General features: G+C 36.2%; 3 protein-coding genes across 7 annotated transcripts in view; all 3 read right to left on the bottom strand.

Annotated features, from left to right (window-relative positions):
- The window catches only part of LOC123873458 (inactive dipeptidyl peptidase 10), a 136,635-nt gene extending 136,001 nt beyond the window's left edge, over positions 1-634 (bottom strand). For 4 of the 5 annotated variants that reach the window (XM_045918692.1, XM_045920972.1, XM_045920194.1 and 1 more), the window contains exon 1: positions 540-634. The gene's annotated coding sequence lies outside the window, so the exon portion shown is untranslated. The other variant, XM_045919451.1, reaches the window with a different exon arrangement.
- A 3,903-nt stretch (positions 635-4,537) lies between these two features.
- LOC123864743 (peroxisomal N(1)-acetyl-spermine/spermidine oxidase-like) lies at positions 4,538-7,263 on the bottom strand. The gene is made up of 3 exons (XM_045905409.1): positions 7,125-7,263; positions 6,570-6,776; positions 4,538-6,081 (listed from the first exon to the last, which is right to left on the bottom strand). The coding sequence occupies exons 1-3, from the start codon at positions 7,187-7,189 to the stop codon at positions 4,728-4,730; spliced, it is 1,626 nt and encodes a 541-aa protein (XP_045761365.1). The 5' UTR covers positions 7,190-7,263; the 3' UTR covers positions 4,538-4,727.
- Positions 7,264-8,657: 1,394 nt separating this feature from the next.
- LOC123880973 (venom dipeptidyl peptidase 4) lies at positions 8,658-20,230 on the bottom strand. Its single transcript, XM_045929477.1, has 13 exons — positions 20,061-20,230; positions 16,279-16,432; positions 14,980-15,071; positions 14,674-14,748; positions 13,170-13,222; positions 12,443-12,633; positions 11,776-11,945; positions 11,026-11,670; positions 10,722-10,947; positions 10,323-10,473; positions 9,715-9,875; positions 9,161-9,366; positions 8,658-8,777 (listed from the first exon to the last, which is right to left on the bottom strand). Exons 1-13 carry the CDS (start codon positions 20,061-20,063, stop codon positions 8,685-8,687), a joined length of 2,220 nt encoding a protein of 739 aa, XP_045785433.1. The 5' UTR covers positions 20,064-20,230; the 3' UTR covers positions 8,658-8,684.
- Between the last annotated feature and the right edge of the window lie 1,234 nt (positions 20,231-21,464).

Genomic DNA, 21,464 nt, shown 5'->3' with positions numbered 1-21,464 from the left:
TTTCCAATTTTCTATAAAATATTTTCTTAATGTGGATGCGCAAAATCGGTATTTGGCAGAAAGCCAGTGGTACTTCTCTTTTCTCTCTAGTGACAACTTCTAGGACATACTTCACATTCCTTAATTATTTGAACGATAACACCTTGAAAATCTTTTTGTTTATATCATAAAATGATCTCTTATCTGTAGATCTTACTTCTTAAAAGCTTCTTAAGTAATGAAAACTATCGGTCACAAATCCTTATCGTAAAATATTACGCATAGCAAATGAAATGATTTAGCAAATATTATAAGCATGTTTTGTCTTAGGTTCTTTGGGTAGGTGCCTACTCGAGAAAAAGAAAACTTTAGCTCACCTTGTAATAGACCAGGGGTCCTTGTTCGAACGCACATGCGACTACAGGTCCAACTGATAATCTAGTGGCATTGCGTGGAAATGTACGCTGTGATGAATGAAAAGTGCATGTGTGTGCATGTGTGCTAGCGGGCCGATGGTGAGGGAGCACAATGGGAGCGCATCGGCGCGCATGTAGTCGTACCTGGGTCGGTTCGCGAGCGTATCCGCGGTGCACAAGCGCGAGTGTGCGAGAGCGACCGAGCCGGCCGCCTGCTGCGAACGACTGCCGCCCGGGCCGCGCCGCCGCGCCGCGCGCCACGCACGCTGCACCGGCACCACGCACAGCACGCGCTGCACACCACCGTGCTGCCTGGCCGCGACCACCTGCCACCGCTGCAGCCTTACGCACAACGCGAATATCGATATTTTTTGCCAGGAAACTTGTGCCAGCGGGGATAACACGCATCGCGCGGGGGGCCGGTCCTGCGCCCTGCGTCACGCATCTCGATTCTCGACGATTTCTTGCGTGCTCCCGCAGCCCGCCATCTGCAGAAACGCGGTCTGAGGCGAAGCGCGCGCCGCCCGCCACAGCCACATTGCCACGGTGCTAAAGTCCTTCGTGTCACTCACTTTTGACATTATTCCTCACTAACTCTAATAAAGTACCTAAAGCATGGATGTAGGAAATAATACTCCAAAGAGCTTTTAACCTAAAGTTATCTACCGGTTTCTAATCAATTTGCTCATGTGATTAAATTTTGATTTATTTACTTTAGTCAGAATATGTTTAATACTAAGACTATGGAACCTATGTTCAATGCTTGTTCAATATCATTTTTTTTAAAGTAAAGCTTAGCACCTATTAAAAAGGTATAAAATATGAATATACCTAATATAATAAACTAGTTTTGCCCGCGACTTCGTTTACGTAATATTTAGCTTAATTTAAATTACAGCTTACCTACTAGATCCGTGCCGTCATCCGCCTGGATGTAGGTTTTTAAAATTCCCATGGGAACTCTAATTTTCCGGAATATAGAGTAGCCTATAAAATTATTAGTGTTCTCAGGATGCAAATTTCGTAGCAGTAGTAGTAGTAGTAGTAGTAGTAGTTACTCAGTATCAAAATCGGTTAAACGGATGGGCCGTGGAAAGATATCAAACAAAAAGACAGACGGACACACTTTCGCATTTATAATATCAGCATAAAACATTTCTAAAGAGTGCACTTGAATCAATCTAGTAATTTTTCAGGAAAATTGTAACAATAAAACGCACAAACCAAACAAATACCTAATCACGTAACCTCTGACCCCAAACGTAATACCTACCGTCCCCGTAGATACCATTGTAGTTAAAAAGGCATTCTAAACTAGTGATTGTACTCGTATACTTTTTGTTTTAGACCATTATACGGCAAAAGATTGAAACTAATGATACGCTGCAGCCGCCGCTACGTGAAAAACTGTAGCTGGCAAAGGATTTTTTCGTCTCCCCTGTCCCCATTCGTCCGGGTTCCCCCCGTTTAATTAAGCTAGGGGTAGAGTTAACCAGTTCTCACTTATATTCCAAATCTCCGAAAAACCTCTGCTCATCATCTCGTCTTTGGGAACTAATAAAAAAAACTTCGTCGGAAAATGTAGATATTCAAATTCAAAATAGTTTTATTCAATCACACTTTAACAAGTACTTTTCAATCATCAAGATCATCTACCACTGGTTCGGAATGCCTTTCCTATCGAGAATATAATATGTAGCATTTATTTTCTAATTTAAAATTAAACGACTGTTAAAGGAGATCATTCTAGCTCCATACATTTTTGGGCCTTTTCTGAAAGTGCCGGCCAACGAAAAAAAATGGTACGGATCGTTAGAACTAGCCATTTGGAGTAATAGTTAATATGGCAGAAAAGTTGTAGGATCGCTCTAAACCAAGTTATACAAGGTCGAAGATTCGTCATTTTCATACATTTTATTGATTTCTAAAAGTGCTGGGAAACATAAAACAATGTTAGATATTGCTAGAACTAACGATTTGAAACAATTATCATTATGACCCGAAGGTTGTGGGGCCATTATATGTCGTGTTATACAAGTTATACAAAAAATTAATATACTTTGTATAATTAATTGCAACCGATTTTATGATTTTGTTACTGTTCTGATTGTTTTATAAGAATTTGAATACACGTACAATTATTTTGACTCCCACGAAGTGCTGGATCAGCTGCAATGTGGACAAAATTCGTTTATACATACCTGGATTGTATGCGGCCTTGTAATACTAGGTGATCTCATCCAGCCATCTCCCAAACTTCTGCCACTGGGAATTGGGATATCTCCGGCGAGCTCTGTGATGAATGCACCATTTGGTTATAAGTACTGTTCACCATAGTAACTACGGGCTTGCTTCAGTCGATAGCTGCCCAAAGCAACCTGCGTCAATTCTTCTGTGAATATAGGATTTTTTTATTTTTATTTAATTTTATAATTACATATTGTTTGTGATAACAAGTTCTGCTGAACTGTTTTGCTCATTGACCGTTCTTGAATTACGTCAAGAAAATCACGTGCATGCACGTTGTTGTCTATCAGAACATGATAGCCTTTCAGCAATGCTGACAAAATCCTGAAATAATCGATGATGTTACTTAATGTCCGGTTACAAATCCTGAATAACCCTGAGTAAACAAAAATCTCTTCCAAAGCGGTCGTTAATCATTTACATTATCCAGCAGCAAATGGTAAAAAGTCTAGATTTATTGGCTTGGTCAGTAGTTAGCTGGGTTTTATACTGATGTTTTGTTACTGGCATTTGTGCCACATAACCACACACCTCAAGAAAGAAAGATTACCTCAAGATTGTTTATGGTATCTCTAAAACCATGGACTAAGATAAAAATCCAGTAAAAATCTTCTATATCATTTAAGGTATCATTTAAAATCTGGGCATTGGAAGTTGCTGCAGCGTGTAGGTTATTGTTCCATCGCAATAAATATAAAGGTTTTTAGTGGTTTCGGAACTTGTGGTTAGGGTATGATTTTCACTGAGAAAGTAAATAGTGCTTTTCTGAAGATATATGTACATGCCTGTATCTGTATGTACATGCCTTTTATAGATAGCCTTTCTTTCTTGAGGCATGCGGTTATGTGACACAAATGCTAGAAACAAAACATTTAAATGAAACCCAGCTAATTACTGACCAAACCAATAAATCTAAGCTTGTTACCATTTGCCGCTGGATGGTGGAAGTGATGAACAATCGCAAGAGATTTTCGTTTGCTCAGGATTGATCAGAGTGACCGGGCATTAAGTAACGTGATCGATTATTTCAGGATCGCGGTAACATCGCTAAACAGCTATCATATTCTGATAGACAATAACGTGTACTATAGACGTGATTTCCTTGACAAAATCCATGAACTGGTCACAAACAATATGTAATTATAATAGAAGAAGAGCTCATTTCCAGGCTACGGAAGCCGACATCCTCCGTTCAATGACTTTCCTAGATTCACAGAAGAATTGACGCAGGTTGCTTTGGGCAGCTATCGACTGAAGCAAGCCCGTAGTTACTATGGTGAACAGTACTTATAACCAAATGGTGCATTCATCACAGAGCTCGCCGGAGATATCCCAATTCCCAGTGGCAGAAGTTTGGGAGATGGCTGGATGAGATCACCTAGTATTACAAGGCCGCATACAATCCAGGTATGTATAAACGAATTTTGTCCACATTGCAGCTGATCCAGCACTTCGTGGGAGTCAAAATAATTGTACGTGTATTCAAATTCGTATAAAGCAATCAGAACAGTAACAAAATCATAAAATCGGTTGCAATTAATTATACAAAGTATATTAATTTTTTGTATAACTTGTATAACACGACATATAATAGCCCCACAACCTTCGGGTCATAATGATAATTGCTTCAAATGATTAGTTCTAGCAATATCTAACATTATTTTATGTTTCCCAGCACTTTTAGAAATCAATAAAATGTATGAAAATGACGAATCTTCGACCTTGTATAACTTGGTTCAGAACAATCCTACAACTTTTCTGCCATATTAACTATTACTCCAAATGGCTAGTTCTAACGATCCGTACCATTCTTTTTCGTTGGCCGGCACTTTCAGAAAAGGCCCAAAAATAATGATCTCCTTTGTAAAAATATTTAATCGTGGTGTCATCAAAAAAATTACAATTAGGTACCTATTGTAAATATTTTCTTAGTTTATTTTAAAGGACTTTGTGAATTGAAAACTGGGTCAAAACTTGCGCGATATAAGTTATAAATTACTCATCTCACAATAGTTTAGGTACAGGAATATTTCATAGCAGCAATAAAACCAGCTGCTTTTCACGTATATTTTACAATATCTATGTTTAATTTTCACATTTCACTTTATTTTTTGGTTTTACCGTTTCTGCAGCTGGAAGTGGAGGCCCTTTAAATCGTAAAGTTAATTGTATAACTCGTTCTGCTTCTCTTACTCCACTGATTTTGGCTCCCTCTAAAGTAGCAAAGTAACCCGGAACTGTTGCCTCCCCAGCGAAAAGAAGAATAGGAGGTATTGAATCACCTGGTCCTGGCAATGGACAAGCTAAAGCTCTCTGAGTGTCACCATCAGTACAGTCACAATCATAGGAGTAAGCGCCAAGAAAGTAAGGATCGGATACCCAATGTGATCTTATTAAAGCTACTGGATAAGGTATATTCGAATTGCCTGAAGATGCTCTTAAAAGATCCGTTACACTTTCAGCTACATCTTTGTCACAAAGACCTTCCATTATCCAAGCCTCTGTACCAACAACCATTGCGCTAATCACGTGTTTACTGTTAGGCACCGCTCGTATTGACCTTATGCCACGAGTCCAATCTGTACGGCTCATTAAACTGTCACTAGTATATTTAAAATTTATATCACCTTTATGCCACAACCAAAATGGTTGACAGTACTCCATGTAAATTTTATTGACATAACCAAATCGGAGACATCTAATTGCATCAATTTTTGAACTGGGTAATGCGGGACAAAACATTTTCGAAGAATTTGTCGCTAGAACTCCCATAGGAACTGTGCTGATAACATAATCTGCTGGGAACTCCTCGCCGTCGGTAGTGCAGACTGTCGCTCGACATCCTGATTTTTGACAGGTACCCCAATATACACAATTGACAGGCTTGCAATAGCGAATGGCTCCTTCAGGTATCTGCCGTAACAAAGGCGCAAGACTGCCGACTAATCCCAGTGGAACACGCACGTCTCCCCCTGGCATATTCATGTAACAGCCTGAATGGTCGCCATACAACATCGCGGTATCATCTCCATATCGCGCACTAAGCATATGTGCCAGCCCAAACATTATTCGTGCGGCATCATATTGTTGATCTTCTGGATATTCATGTAATTCTTGTTGAATTCTTAAGCTCATAAAATTTATTAAAGATCCATGTTGCTTACTTCCACCGAGGCAAAATATTTTGGAAGCTTCAGCCTCAATTTGACGAAATTTGTAATAAGCTGTTATTGTCGATGGAAATGACATTTTTCCATTTACAACTCTTTCGAATAGCCCTCTTGAATGTTCCACTCCAGGAAAGCCTGGTCGCGGCGGCCTTTCTTTAGCAGACATTGTATAGACTGGGTGCGGGTTGCAGTAACCTGGATCGTCTATACCGGCACCGAGCTCAGCTACTACATCACCTATCCAACAGGAGTGTATACGGCCTCCAGGTCTAAAAATAAAATACGGAAATTATACCTAATTGTTTGTAAGCGCTGACTTATAGTTTAATATATATAGACACCTAGATTTTGTTATAAGGATATGAGATACAGAAATATGATAATATGCACTTAGTTATTAGCATAAGAAAATACTAAGGCGCCTGTGCATTTTTTATATTACTTGTGATCTCCCACAGCTTCGCTCAGCGAAAATATAATTCGTCTTTATTCCCTATCCCGGGGGAATTTAGAAAAATCCGACCTTTTACCTAGTTTTAAGTCAACCTCTGTGCAAAATTTTAGCTTTCTAGATCGAAAGGTTTATAGCTCGGCGTGGATGATTCGGTCAGTAGGTCAATCATGAGGACTTTTCTTTTAAAATATAATTAATGTTTAGATTAAACGAACTTATTCTGAAATTAATATTTTACATTTTAATAAAAATGTTAACCAGTAAAACTATTCTTAAGCAAAGTTTATGTCTTTTATTTATTACCTTTCATAGGCCTCTAAGACAACGAGGTTGGTAATACCACGCTCCGCGAGCCTTGCAGCGGCGGAAAGGCCAGCCATCCCAGCGCCAATGATCACCACACGTGGTTCCGCGTAACATTTTTCAGGATCGCAAGGGTCCACGGCGCATAATCCGCGGTCTTGCAGGTCAGGACCACACTCGAACAGCGCAGGAGCTTTGTCGGATTTCCTTTATCATAATATTTTATCTAATAAAATTTCCTAAAATGATTACTAGCACAGTCGCAAAACTTTGGAGATTTTTGAGTATTATACCTATTTTATAAGAGTCCCGAGGGAACTTATTGATTTTCCGGGATAAAAAGTAGCCTATGTGGTAATCCAACGTTAATCTATCTCCATTCCAAATTCCATCCAGTAGTTTTTGCGTGAAAGAATAACAAACATCCATGCATACATACAAACTTTTGCGTTTATAATATTAAAGTAGGATGTCGTAAGCATGTAAGTAGGTACCTACTTAATTTTTCAACGTTCGGTGCCTATTGACTCGTAGGTTTAACACAAATTTCCTTACCATCTTGTGAGTGTCCTCGGCCATAATTTTGTGAGGTTAACAATATATTCACCTAAAATTTTCATAAATATGCTGTGCAAAGAAAGTGTACCTAAAGTGTTTTCTTTCAAAGGGAGACAATAATTCTATCTACGTCAATGTCACAATTCAGAATTTTTCTTTCTTCTGCTTAAATTGGCATAAATCATGTTTGTAAACTTATAAATTTACTGCTTGTCGCTGAAAATGGACATATACAAGTACCTACGCTGGAAAAGGTGTACCCTACAAAATGAGTTTTTTTTGTGTTCAAAGATTTAAGGCACCCAGCACACCGACCGAGTGTACTTACCGAGAGTTCAATTGGCACTTTGTGTCAAATGTTCTTCATGTTGACCTCTGTTGACAGATATCTCATCACAACCATTTAGTTCATAGTATTAAGGTACTCCATGATGCTCCCTGCTACTATCAGGGTCAAAATAAGTATAGTCAAGTTGCTCTAAAAACAGGTTGGCTATAATATGTCCAGCGGACTTATATTATTAGAGGTCAGTGCATTCATAAAACTTCTTTTCTCACAAAAAAGCGTTATTTCGCTTTTAAGGCTTTTAGTTTTAATTTATTGCAGCAGTATGGCAGCAGTTTTGCCTGCAGCTGTGGCTTAACATCAGCTTTCATACTAACGGCGAACTAAACATTTATGTTGGTCTCAACGGTCTTTTACAGAACGTACCTACTCTAACTCTTAAGTGCCTGTTTTATAGGATATCCCCATTTACCTACTCGTTTAAACTATCCCAAATCCCAGCCATAGGTGCCTGCATTGCATTATACCTACGTGTTTAAAGTAAGGCGAAGGTTAAAAAGCAAAACAGCTCGACTTTAAATAATTATATAGAAGATTTTATTCTAATTAAAATACAATTACTTACAAATGAACAGAACCACAAATGTCAAGGTTTTATTTAAATTTTATTTACAAAAATAAATGTTGTGATTTCGATTAAGTTCAGTTACGAAATTTAAAAAATTAAAAATAGGTACATAGACTTATATATTACTCAATAGGCACATAGCTATATTTTCTACATGGTTATGTTTAGTTGCATAGTTTCTGTATGTTTCACTTCTCGAAGACATAATATTCTACTCATTTACTGTTTAAGAAATCCATACATAATGAATATTATATGATATAATATGTTTATTATATATTTCACAGAATTGATAATATGTTAGGAGGAATATAACAGGTACAGTTTATTAGCTCAGCATCCTTAGGTAAAATAACTTAAAATGTATTTTTATGATTCTTATAAATATCACAATAAAATTATTTAAATACAAGGCTTCGATAGAAACAACGCGTAACAGCAGCACGCAAAGGCATGGCTTTGTAACTAGCCACGGCCGAAGCCTACCACCAGACAACATTTACGAGTTCTGTTCGTGTTGTATTGTCGTCTGTCAAATCCTTCAGCACATCTTCAGTAACATGAAGAATTTCATATTAATGAATCACTATAGCATTAAACACAGTCTTTCAAGTTATTACCAATCGGTAAATAATACTTTCGGTTATGAATGAAAGCACTCCGTCCAAAAGCGGTCTAATGTGTGATAAAAGTGTCGACTCACACCTCTTAACGAATGGGTTTCATCGGTGTAGCTCTGTAACAGAAAAAATACACTCCATTATTAACTAATGGGTTCTAACTAGGTATTTAAATAGCATTAAGTACTTAAAATAAGTAATTTAAAACATTAATTTTCAGAACCTAATTTTAGCGGCGGGCTACACTTGTCGGAGACCTTCAGTGTTATATTTATTTTTCATGGATCTGAAGCCTTCCACAGGCCAGAGATGTACATGAAGTTAATAATTAATAATAAAATCAATCTACAAAGGAATATAAGCGATCTAGCGAAGCCAGCGCAAGGAATTTTCCTTAATTTTACAGAAACTTTTCATTTTTTTTCTGAGGCCTCTAACTCCAAACTTGCTCTAATTTATTGGAAATACTTGGCATTTTAGTAACAAACAGCTCTCATACCATTTGCTCGAAAGCAATATCAGCTCTCTGCAACTTCTTCGCCAGCTGCATACTGTGCTGGAAGTGTACATTGTCGTCGCCGGTGCCGTGAACAAGCAGGTACTGACGACCCCGCATCTTCTCAGCTGTTACGATCAGGTCCGACTTGTTGTAGCCTTCTGGGTTGTTCTGAGGCGTATCCATATACCGCTCAGTGTACATTGTATCTAAAATTAAATAAACCATTTTTTATCTATTTTTAGGATTCTGTACCTCAAAAGGAAAAACGGAACCCCTATAGGAGCTATTCAAGGGCCATGACAAATTCCGAAAAGCCGGCAACGCTTTGGCGGTTCTCCTAGTGCTGCAAATGTTCATGGGTAGTGGTAATCCCTTAACATCTCGTGACTCGCCCGTTCGTTTGCTCGCTAGGAATAAACTTAATTGGTTTCAATTAGACTTGAACAAACAAATAGGCCTACTTTTTAAATGGGTACCTATTTGGGGGGTTAATTATGTATAAGGTTTAAATAATCATAGTAAGAGACTCCAACCATTTTGACTTTATCACTTACCATAATACAGCCAGGAAGTAACAGGGGCTATAGCGGCGCCACAAGCAAGTATTTTCTCTTCGTCCTTGATGAGCAGCATGGTGGATACGTAACCGCCGTAACTCCAGCCCCATACACCAATTCGTTTGGGGTCAATGAATTCGTACGTTGCGATAAGACGCCTTAAAAAAATGTTGAAAGCGAATCATAAAATATGAAGACGTGAGATTATAGAGGGTATATGGTTAAAAAATAATTGTATATACAGAGTGTAACCAGAACGCTAGCAAAAACTTATTATTATTATAGTACCTTAACACAATCCAATGCCAATAACCATTTGGCTTATCTTGTAGTTTTAATGATTTAGTACTTTTCAGACCCGCACTGTATAGCGCGCAAAACTCGGGTCAATGCCTTACCTACGACGTGGCATTGACTTCGAATAACCTAGTTACGGAACGTTCGCTCTAGCGTCAGTCAGATGTTTTATTTGCAATATATTGTGAATTTTTAAAAAATATAGGAGATCTTTAAATTTTTTCATAGTATCATCAGTACTATCACCTGTCTTCATTTTTGCTTGCTTTCTGGTTACACCCTGTATATACCAAGCTAGGATAATTTACCTTATAGCAGCTAAAGTATCAGTAATTTCAACGGTCCCGAGAGCGTTGTTCAGCGCGTGCATTGCCTCTACTCCCATCGCGCCTGAGCCTCTCACATCGATTGACGCTACTATGAAACTTCGATTGCTACTTAAGTACATGTTGTAGTATTCTGAAAATAAAGATTTCTACTATCACCCAAAAAGTTATGCTTGTTTACATCAAGAAAAAAAATTAAAAAACAAGATTTCGTCAGAAATTACGAAATAATCGTTTTTTTCCTTGCATAAATGTCTTCTCAGGTTGTTTCTATACGACGTGCACAAAAATTAAACTAGTGATTCAGTATGTACCTATGTATCTACAGTGTTTGAAGTATATAAGTCAATATTAATATTATCAATCCAGAAACACAATTACCCATATCATAAACATCCTTGACTCTAGAGGTGCCTGGTCCAGCATACAATCTTACAATCATTGGATACTTTTTCCCCGGCTCCATTTCACTCGGCAAAAGCAATTTAATATGTGCCATTGTTTCCTCTTCTAAAGTCATCTTATTAAAAAGGACCATAGGAATTTTATAGCGACCTAAGATCTCAACCAGTCCCGAGTTGTCGGTCAGCAGTTTGAAAGAATCATTCTGTAACAAGTTATTCATAAATAAAACAGTATATTTTATAACCATATTATTATTCTAGTATTTAATTTCGTTACTTACCTGACTGGTATAAAAATAAGAAATTGGAGGTACATTAGTTTCACTACATGTTATAATACCGTAACTACCACCAGGAGAAAACATTCCATCGACATGACTACAATGAGGTTTGTTGCACGAAATACATTTAGCAATTCCTTGAGATGTAGCCCACATTTCCCTTTTCCAAGGTTCAGTCCCAGGCGAAATAATGTAATAAACGGTATCAGTTTCTTGATTCCAACCCAATATTTGCGTAACAGTTGAATTTCCGGGGCTCAAGTCTTCCGTGAGCAGAGTATTAAAGTCAAGACGTCCAACGTGCATAAATCGTTGATCATTGTAAGACAGCGGTTGGACTTCTACCATTTGAGTTCCAGATGCATCAAAAAACGGCTGTCGAATATCGACCCAGCCACTGGGCTCAGTTTCTTGTTTCAAAATTACGCATTTATCCAATTTCAAGTCACAATTAGTCAGCACACTAATGCTTTGTCGTCTGTTAAGCCACAACACAATCAGGTTCTTGTCAGTCGCCCAGTTCACTCTGCCTAAGATGTGATCCAGTCCAACGATGTCAACTGGTGCTGGTATAACCATCGCCTCAATATCAGATTCGTTTAATTTGAACACTCGTAACTGTACTTCAGGGTTAGTGCGACCTGCCTGACAAATAAAAAACCGTTTAAATATCAAATCAAAAATATTTTCGAATCTCGAAATCCCGAAGGATAATATAAAAAACAATTTAATTACAACGTAAGAACTAACCTTGGGATATTTAAATTGTATCATCAGAGGGTACTGGTTGTCAAATTCAGAAGGCTCCCCGTAGTAGGGGTACACGGCAGACTCTACTTGAGTATCATTGAAGGAAGCCACAGCTAAGGAGGTTCCGTTAGGTGAGAACCACATTGCTTCCGCAGCATTAAAAATTTCCTCTGAAATTTAAGAAATTGTTTTTATCTTTATGAAAAGCACCTAAAGATTCAGTAAGATAACATTCTTTTAGTATTTTACTTAAGGGGCATGAGACGGGTCTGCCCGCGAAATTTGAATTTCGCGGGCAGACCCGACAACGTAGGCTTATGGTATTCTAATTCCGCCAATGGCAGTAAAATCTTCACAGGATTACATAAAAATCTTTACTTGAAAGTGTTCAGTTTAAGAAATTAGTTAAAATAATGAGTTTGACATGAGTTACTCACAAATTAATCGATACTATAGCTAATTTCTTAAACTGGACCCTTTCAAGAAATGTTTTTTATATAAACCTGTGAGGATGATACTGCCATGGGCGCAGTTAAAATGCCATAAGCCTAAATTGTCGTATTATTGTAGTTTACAAATTGCGAAAAACCAAAGAATTTCGCGAGCAGACCCATCTCATGCCCCTTAACACATAATGCCGATTTAGGGTAAAATATTCAATTATTACCTTCATATATCCAATCAGTAACGCCATGGTAAATTTGTCCGTTTACTCCGTCATCGGTGAGGGCAATTATCACATCGGGATTAGCGACATCAGGAACGTAAAATACGTTGTTGTTCTGCACATAGGCCAGTGAATCGTCATTGCTCGATACGACCACCTGTAGCGGGCCTTGGCCGATACTAACAATGGACCTGACAATAGATATTTTTTTGAGTTTTTCACTAAATTAATACATACCTATTACCTATATTAATAGTGCAGTTGTTGTTGCTAATAGAGAGTTGGTAATTGTTAATTGAGAGTCGTTTAAATAATAATTTACAAAAAAATTATCGAGCCATTGCAACGCATACCGGGCATTAGCTAGAGCATGATGCAAGCTCAAGCCAAAACCATTAATTAGTACGGTAGGTAGGTAATAATTAATGTTTTGTACTATAGGTACCTACTTTAAGAGTTATGATGGAGGAGTTGATCAATTCACTTGCTTTAACGATGCAGGAAAACATCGTGAGGAACTCTGCATGCCTGAGAGTTCTCCATAATATTCTCAAAGGTGTTTGAAGACAGCCAATCCGCGCTTGGCCAGCGATCCGGACTATGGCCTAAGCCCTTCTCGTTTCGAGAGGAAACCTGTACTCAGTAGTGGCCCAGCGAAGAGTTGATCATGGCGATGATGGTCGAAGTTGTTTGAAGTAAGTATAAATATCTGATAAAAAGTTCTTACTTGTTGTCGAGGCTGTACACGGAGTACTCCGCAATAGTTGAATATCGGTAAACCTAAAAAAAAACAAATATTTTTTAATGTAAGTATAGGTACTAAATCCTAATTAAAATACCAGATTCTCACAAAACCCCACGAACCAGAAGACCTTCATATAAATGAGTAACAACTAAATAATGTTCAATTAATAGTCGCAAGCCATTTACTTTGCAACGAAAATTGTTTTGAATACAACTACCTACCCATAATATAATCACTTGCATGCAATATTAAGTTCTTTGACCTCGAATTGCCTGTCTCTAAAGATCACCAGTCCAATTGTCCCCATTCAAGCATAGATAGACGACGTACCTACTCATGAGTTATAACCTATTGGATGTTTAAGGAGTGTAAATTGACAATGATAAAATGTTTTTATGTAGGTAAAGAATAACTCCGCCAGTCACTAAACAATTTTTCAGAAATCTTACACGCAATTGCTTTGAGGTGAAAGATATATTGACTACCCATTATAAAGGTAATAAACAATCGATATTTCTTGCTAGATTGCAACCAAGGCAGCTTATTTAATAAAGATACTATAGACTGTAAGTAAACAATATTATCGTTAAAAACAATTATGTAAACATTAATGCTGACGTACTATTACTGGTATAATTTGTATTCGGTATTCGCACTTGACTACCGAAGCGAATCTCAACAAATACAAGCCATGAATTCACTTGTAACGTAGTGGGTATGCAAAACTTTGGTAAGACTATACAAATTGAAATAAATACTTATATCTACAGAGTCCTGAAAGCACTGAAAGATATTTTGAAAAAACAAATACGTAACTACTTAACTAGTTTCCTACTTTTAGCCATTTTATTCATTTCAATCATTTTTAGGGTTCCGTACCTCAAAAGGAAAAACGGAACCCGTATAGGATCACTTTGTTATCTGTCTGTCCGTCCGTCCGTCCGTCGTGTCTGTCAAGAAAACCTATAGCGTACTTCCCGTTGACCAAGAATCCTGTAATTTGGTAGGTACTTAGGTCTTATAGCACAAGTAAAGGAATAAATCCGAAAACCGTGAATTTATGGTTACATCATTAAAAAAAAATTTAAATGTGTTTAAATTTTCAAAGTAAGATAACTATACCGAGTGGGGTATCTTAAGAAAGGGCTTTACTTGTTTATTCTGAAACAGATTTTTATTTATTTTTATGCATAATAGTTTTTGATTTATCGTGCAAAATGTTGAAAAAAATACCCGAGTGCGGAACCCTCGGTGCGCGAGTCTGACTCGCACTTGTCTGGTTTTTTTATTTGTAACTTGAATCGTGTGACATTAGCTAACAATGGAATTACCTACAGAAATTAATACTCATATAAATAAGAGGAAAAATAAAGATGCCAAATATCCAAAAGTAACATAGGCTATAAATTACATTTCTACGGCGGACGAAGTCGCGAGCAAAAGCTAGTAGATGCATAGCTAATAAATTGTGTTAAGGTTTTCTTACCTTTCTCCTATTTGTAGTCAATATCAAATAATGCTCATTCAGAAACGATGACACAGCAAATCGACTTAAATTGTACTGCAAATATAAACATAAAAAATACAATTAAGTAGTCGAATAAAAATTGTTGAAAGGAAAATATCCATAATAAAACCAAAGGTTTATTTTGTTAGGATGTCAAGAATAGACGAAATCCATGCTATAGGTAATAGGTATATAAAGTACTATACTCTATAGGTTATTCTTAGTACGAATTTTAATCATATTAACATTAATTCGTACAGAACAAAATAAAACCAAACCACTTACCAGTTCAGATTGGTCTAAAATCGTGGTGTAGTTATTGGTAACAGCATTAAACTTATTGATAGCACCAGGCTCTGCGACTATGTACTCCGTATCTATAAACAATTAAAATTTTTAGAGTTAAATTCTTAGATCCCGTTCCAATTTGTTTAAGTAATTTCCTTATGTTTAGTAAAAACGTTTACCTAAATCACCTAAATTTATTTGTTGTCCAACATGACGAATAGTAGTCACATTGGAATTACATCAATAGTAAAAAAGGAAAAAAGAAAAAAAATCCTATGTTTTTAAAAAGAAAACTTCTTTAAGTGTGTTGGGCGATTTTGGTTTGACTAAAAACTTCAAGGTTTATATAAATAGTGCTCGAAGTGTTATGAAGTGATAAGTATGTGTAAAAACTAATGTTAGTTACGGTTCTCATGGAACTATAAATTATGAAATTTTATGATAAATAGGTACCCGTTAGGTACCTATTCCATAGGTTTAAGTTTTCACTTCTGTCGGGAGTTCCCACTGAGCTTCATATATGAAAAGAAAGACGTTATAGTAGAACGTCTCGTTGGAACTGAGGCATCTATCAACATCGAAGCTCAACCGCCGCAACGAGTACCGATAGAATAATCGAATTTGAAAGGCAATTTTCCTGTATAGCGTAAACATATTACGTAACCCTAGTCTTAGGATGAAACGATGTGTATCAATTTGATAAAAATATTGGTGGTGTATTTTTACTAGAAACTAAAACTTGCGATATTGCGAAATAGAATTTTTAAGTTAAGAATGTAACGTGTAAAATCTTCAGAATGCATGATTTATATGATTTGATTGTCAGTGATTTTTGAAATTGAAACTGATAAAATGAAAGAATTTCATATCAATTTGCTAACAAAACATCCTGAAAAATCACAAATAGACCCTGTTAAGAGAAGATTACTTATAACAAGTGTAAATTAAAAATTTATAACGCCCCCGACAAGTGAAGGTACAGTAACTAGAAAGTGCTGATAACTTTAAAACGGCTGAACCGATTTTCTTGGATTATAGCTAAGAACACTCCCGATCAAGCCACCTTTCAAACAAAAAAACTAAATTAAAATCGGTTTAGTTTAGGAGCTACGATGCACAGATACACACGTCAAATGTATAATACCCCTCTTTTTGGGTCGGGTTAAAATTGAAACTATGAGTAACTTGAACAATTTGTCAAGCATAGACCGCGAAAATTTTTTATTCTATGTATCGTAGGATCTATCTATCCAATCTTAGATCTTTTTATCTCCTTCTTAAACCGCTGAGTTTTACCTGATATCCACTGTACAGCCAACATTTCAGGGTAAAAATGGGGTTGTAGAGGCACTATTTCTTCAAGTGAAATGGTCTTCTTCACAAGTTGAGGTGACGATACGGTGTCCGTGACACCCCATGTTAGAGTGGCAATCAATACAATTAACCGTACCTGTAAAAAAAGTATGTTCATTAGAAAATCCGGTTACAGTCATTTTGAACATCACTTTAGAACTTTTTACCCGACGTGAAAGCAGAAAGGCTCTCTATTTTTGGTTACGATTTACGGTTTAAGTATAGGATATTCTAATGATGTTAAATCCTTCGATATTTTTTAAATATCTGTTTATTTTTATAGAGATTTTCCTTCTATATTTTGAATCTCGTGAGAACGTAGCTGTATGTATAAGTATGTCGCATGGATATGGCCAAAGAAATGGCATAAACCGGGATATGGCGAAGTCCCTCTTTATATATGTTTATTTTGTAGATATGTATATGTCGAAGCCATTTCGCTTCGACATATACATATCTACATATATTGACTTCGTTCATACTAAATTCGTAACAAAACATAACAATTAATAGGTTGTACCTACATTTTATTTAAATAATTCCAATTTAGATACTATTGTTGCCTATCTGTCTACTAATTACTATCATCGTCTTTACTTTTTGCAACTCATAAAGCCATTATATCATTCACCCCAAATAGAGATACTTACATCATACAATATCGCTGTTCAAAGGAAACTTATCGGCTTTTTTTTTTGACAAACAATTGACGGATAACAAAACAACAATCGCTCGTAGAGATCGTAATTCAGGGTCACGAATGACTTAAACAATTGAGACAGGCCACAATCTCTTTTACATTGTAGCCAGTATGGAAATCCAAGACAGATTAATAGGCTTAATAACTTCCTCAAGCTATTCGACACTGGCAAAGTGCATTGTGCTGGGCTGGCACTACAACAAGCCGCCAAACAAGAAAAGAAGAATAACTTCCCTTAGAGCGACCATCACAGGGTTGTACTAGAGTTGAATTTAAGGTAGAGCAGCCGTGGTGGTTACAGGTAGGGTGGATTGGAAGTAAAAAATGAGAAAGATATTACCGGATCTGGTCAACCGATTTTCGTCGTATTCCTGAAAAGTTAGCAACAGATTGGTGGTTCAACTTAAAGCCAGACTTGCTCGTTTCGTAGAACATTTGTATTTTAAATTGCCCCACAGTGCCACCCCTAGCTACGGCCGTGGACCATTATTTTAATAATGTGTTAAATTTTGGAAACAAAAGATAAGATTTCACGACTTCGATTGCTACATCCATATTCCATCCATCCATACTCCACACTAATATTATAAATGCGAAAGTGTGTCTGTCTGTTTGCTAGCTTTTCACGTCCCAACAGTTTAACTAATTTTGATGAAATTTAGAACAGCGCTAGCTTACATTCTGGGGAAGGACATAGGCTACTTTTTACCCCAGAAAATCAAAGAGTTCACACGGGATTTTTAAAAAAACTAAATCCACCGAAGTCGCGGGCATCATCTAGTATCTAATATTTTTTAATTTGGAAGACAACACCAGGTGTAGGTATATGTTTAACTAGGCCCCTACTCGCTAATACTGCTTTTATTTGTGACATCAATCATGACAGTTATTGTATAAAGAAGTGTCAAAACTGAAGTCCAGGGTCATGTTTTGATAACGCTAGTTAGGCTCAAGCACGACTTGTACATAGATTCCTGCTTTTTGTCATTTCTTACATATCTATGTTTCTTACACAGTAGGCATCATATTTTTGTCTACAATATCATTTAGCGATTCACTCTGGCAATTGGTACCTAAGTTTTTTAGATAGGTATAGGTACAATTATTAAACTGAAGTCCTTAAGCTTAGCTATTTAAAATTGCTATAGGAATGAGGAATCGGTGGCATTTTATCAAGATTGAATAACTTCCTTTAGCTATAAATATATGCATAATATTATCATTAAAACTGAAAATAATACCTCTGTAACCAATATAATTTAACTTAACTACTTGAAATCAATATGAATATGTCCTGCTAAGTCAAGCCAAGTCTGGGTTACATGCCTGATCCTTAGGGCACGTTTTTGATGAGTTAACCAAATCGTTTTACGTATAAACCTACGTTAATTTTATTTCAATGAATCAAAATCGTTTTATTGCAGCGGGTAACAGGTTCTACAGATATAGGTAACTATACTTAAATACAAATAAAATACCATATGTATTGAAATTTGTTATACTATGTTAGACAGGTACCTAAGTGTATCGTAAATCAAGTGAATTAATGAAAAACTAACACGTGGCGTCTATTGCAATTTAGATGTAAATATTAATTTAGATGTAAATTCATTTTACTTAAAAAAAACTGAGTATGTTGATTTCATTCAAAAGAAATAAAAACTCATATTGTATCATGTTTACAATAAAATATTATTTATATATCATACCTAAGGCAAACTTCAAAGAATCGACCAATCATGGCTTGAGCAATTATTTAATTATAAGTAAATCAGGGAGCACGGTACAGCCAAAACGATCTAAACTAAAGGACGTGGCACTACCTGCCTTTTCCGGAAGTGCTTCGTTCAATTTTCCATAGATATTTTCGAAGCTTCCTAGCGTCATCCGGACCGAAGCTATGACTGCATAGCTAGGAAGCTTAAATTTTCAGAATAAGGTGTCCGTTACGTTTAAAGGAAAAAAGATACCCTTATAGAACCACTTCGTTGTCTGTCTGTCTGTCTGTTTGACAAGAATCGGGAATCAAACCTATAGCACAAGAAGTAAAGGTAAAAACCCGAAAACCATGAAAAAAATAAAGATTTGTATTCCCGAAATATTTAGTAAATCAAATCATATCAACATGACGCTGTCCGTCATTAACTTGCAATTTTTGATTATATTTTTGGTTTGGGATGTCCTGTAGGATGGTGCGGAACCCTTCGCGTGCGGTCCGACTCGCACTTGACCGGTATTTTTATTTATTAAGTACTTACATTGATAAAAATTAAAATAATATAAATAGTTTATAATGTTACATGTAGTAGAAGGTACATTACCTAAGTAGGTACATTTTCGTAATTTATTCAAGAGTTATGACTGAGGGATTTGTTAAATGGTTTTTTTTTCTGCAGAACAATAGAGTGTATAATTTGTATCGTGTATTTAGATAATTAACTGTAAATTATCCTTATCTCGGCGGGAACCAAATGTTAATCTCTAATTGAAAAATTGCTTGCTTCAGCGCAAAACATCTTTACAAATATTATGAGATTAATAAATAAAATTAGTAAGTATCCCAATTAATTGATTTTAACAATCGACCTAACTAGAAAGAATCAAACGTTTTTTCCGTACGTTTTTTTTTAGTACGATTAAATAATAGGTACAATATTACAATATATTTAATAATTTGGCGTATTAAAGTTAGTTAATCTATTTTAATATGAACCTTGTTTAATTAAACATAACTTTAATAGTTACTTAATAAATAAATAATATTTTATTTCAGACTGAAAGTTCATATTATATTATTATAATATAATTACAAAATTAAAATTACTTTCAATCTAAGTAGACTAAAACTTTTAAATCAATGACATAGGTATCTTAGGTATATTAGGTTGTAGTCACAACCGCAATTTTAATGCAAAAATATACCTTATAATACTGTTTCATTTTATCAGTAAGACAGTTACAAAATAGTGCGAATTCATAATTCTACTCTCGAAAGATAAATCAATGAAAGTAAGTACATACTCACCATTTTACGTGAATGAATGTACGAGTAACAGGACGAGATGATAATTGATAACCTCTCGTCAACAATAAGTGGTCCAATAAGATCACATCACACACTCGGCCACCTCAATAAAGCTACACACACGAGCTCGCTGTTCACCGCGCCGACGCTCACTGCGCCCGCGCATATTACGACAATCGGATCTTTAATCATTTAATTGAAACTCACTTTTCTCAATATTTTGATGCTAAATCTTAAACCGTACGGTATTTTAATGAAAGAAAGGAAAATACATTTAATTTTGTAGCCGTATCACATAATATTATGTACATTCGTGCTTACTGGAAAACCAAGGTGTCGGTTATCAATCGAGATGTAAATTGAGTACTTAAATTCAATTAGCGTATAGGTAAGTATTTAATAATATCAGTTTAACATTGAAATCCAGAGAGTCCAGGTTGAAATGAAGATGGACAGGACGTGTTTAAAGGACCACAGATGACCGATGGACCCGTTCGCTACTGGAATGGAGACCACGTACCGGTTAGAGAAACGTCGAAAGACAACCATCCCGTTGGTTCAAAAACATCGCTTGTGGGAGAAGCTTGGAGGAGGTTCGCCCAACAACGGGAAGAATAGGTTGCACGTGAAGAGGCCTATGTTTAACAATGCATAAATAAGAGCTAGACAAAGAAAAAGAAGATGTTTAAATATATATCTATACCCGCTGTTCAATCTTTTCAACTTCCCCTAATCCTAAGGTTGCCTGGCAGAGCTGTAACGTGATCGGTATTCGGTACTTATCGATAAGCTATTGTATTCTACTTCCTTCTTGTTTAAATTACTTGTCTATATTCTTTCTTTACTTGTGGGGTATATTATTAGTAAAATATGTTTAATAATTTTAATAAGTCATCATCAGTTTAGGTCAACGTTATCTGCCCACCCCGTACCGTGAGCCATAAAATACGCATATTTTAACAGAGCAAGTGGATATTATGTTATGTTATATCTAATATTATTTTTCACGTGCGAGCTATTACCACAACTATTACTATAATAAACGATAACCCGTAACGTAACGTGACTAATGTATTATGAAACGCTTCAAAAAATGAACAGCCAAGTTTTCACCAACATCTTGATAAGTTTATAACTAGGTACAATTCATTGCGAGCTGTTAAATCATTCCGTTGCTTAGTAATTTTTTAATATACTTATAGACATCTCGTAGATCATGGCTTTGATCATTTCAATAAAATTTTCCACAACAATAAGTAGGTATAACTTCGCCCGGCTAATTTGGTTTAACCATCTGTTTTTAGGGTTCCGTACCTCAAAAGGAAAACGCAACCCTTATAGGATCACTTTGTTGTCTGTCTGTCTGTCTGTCCGTTCAAGAAAACCTGTAGGGACTTCCCGTTG

This window comes from Maniola jurtina, chromosome 1 (assembly GCF_905333055.1).
Source record: "Maniola jurtina chromosome 1, ilManJurt1.1, whole genome shotgun sequence".
In the NCBI taxonomy this organism is placed as follows: domain Eukaryota; kingdom Metazoa; phylum Arthropoda; class Insecta; order Lepidoptera; family Nymphalidae; genus Maniola; species Maniola jurtina.
Note: the sequence above shows the minus strand (reverse complement) of the source record. Positions and strands in the feature narration are given on the sequence as shown.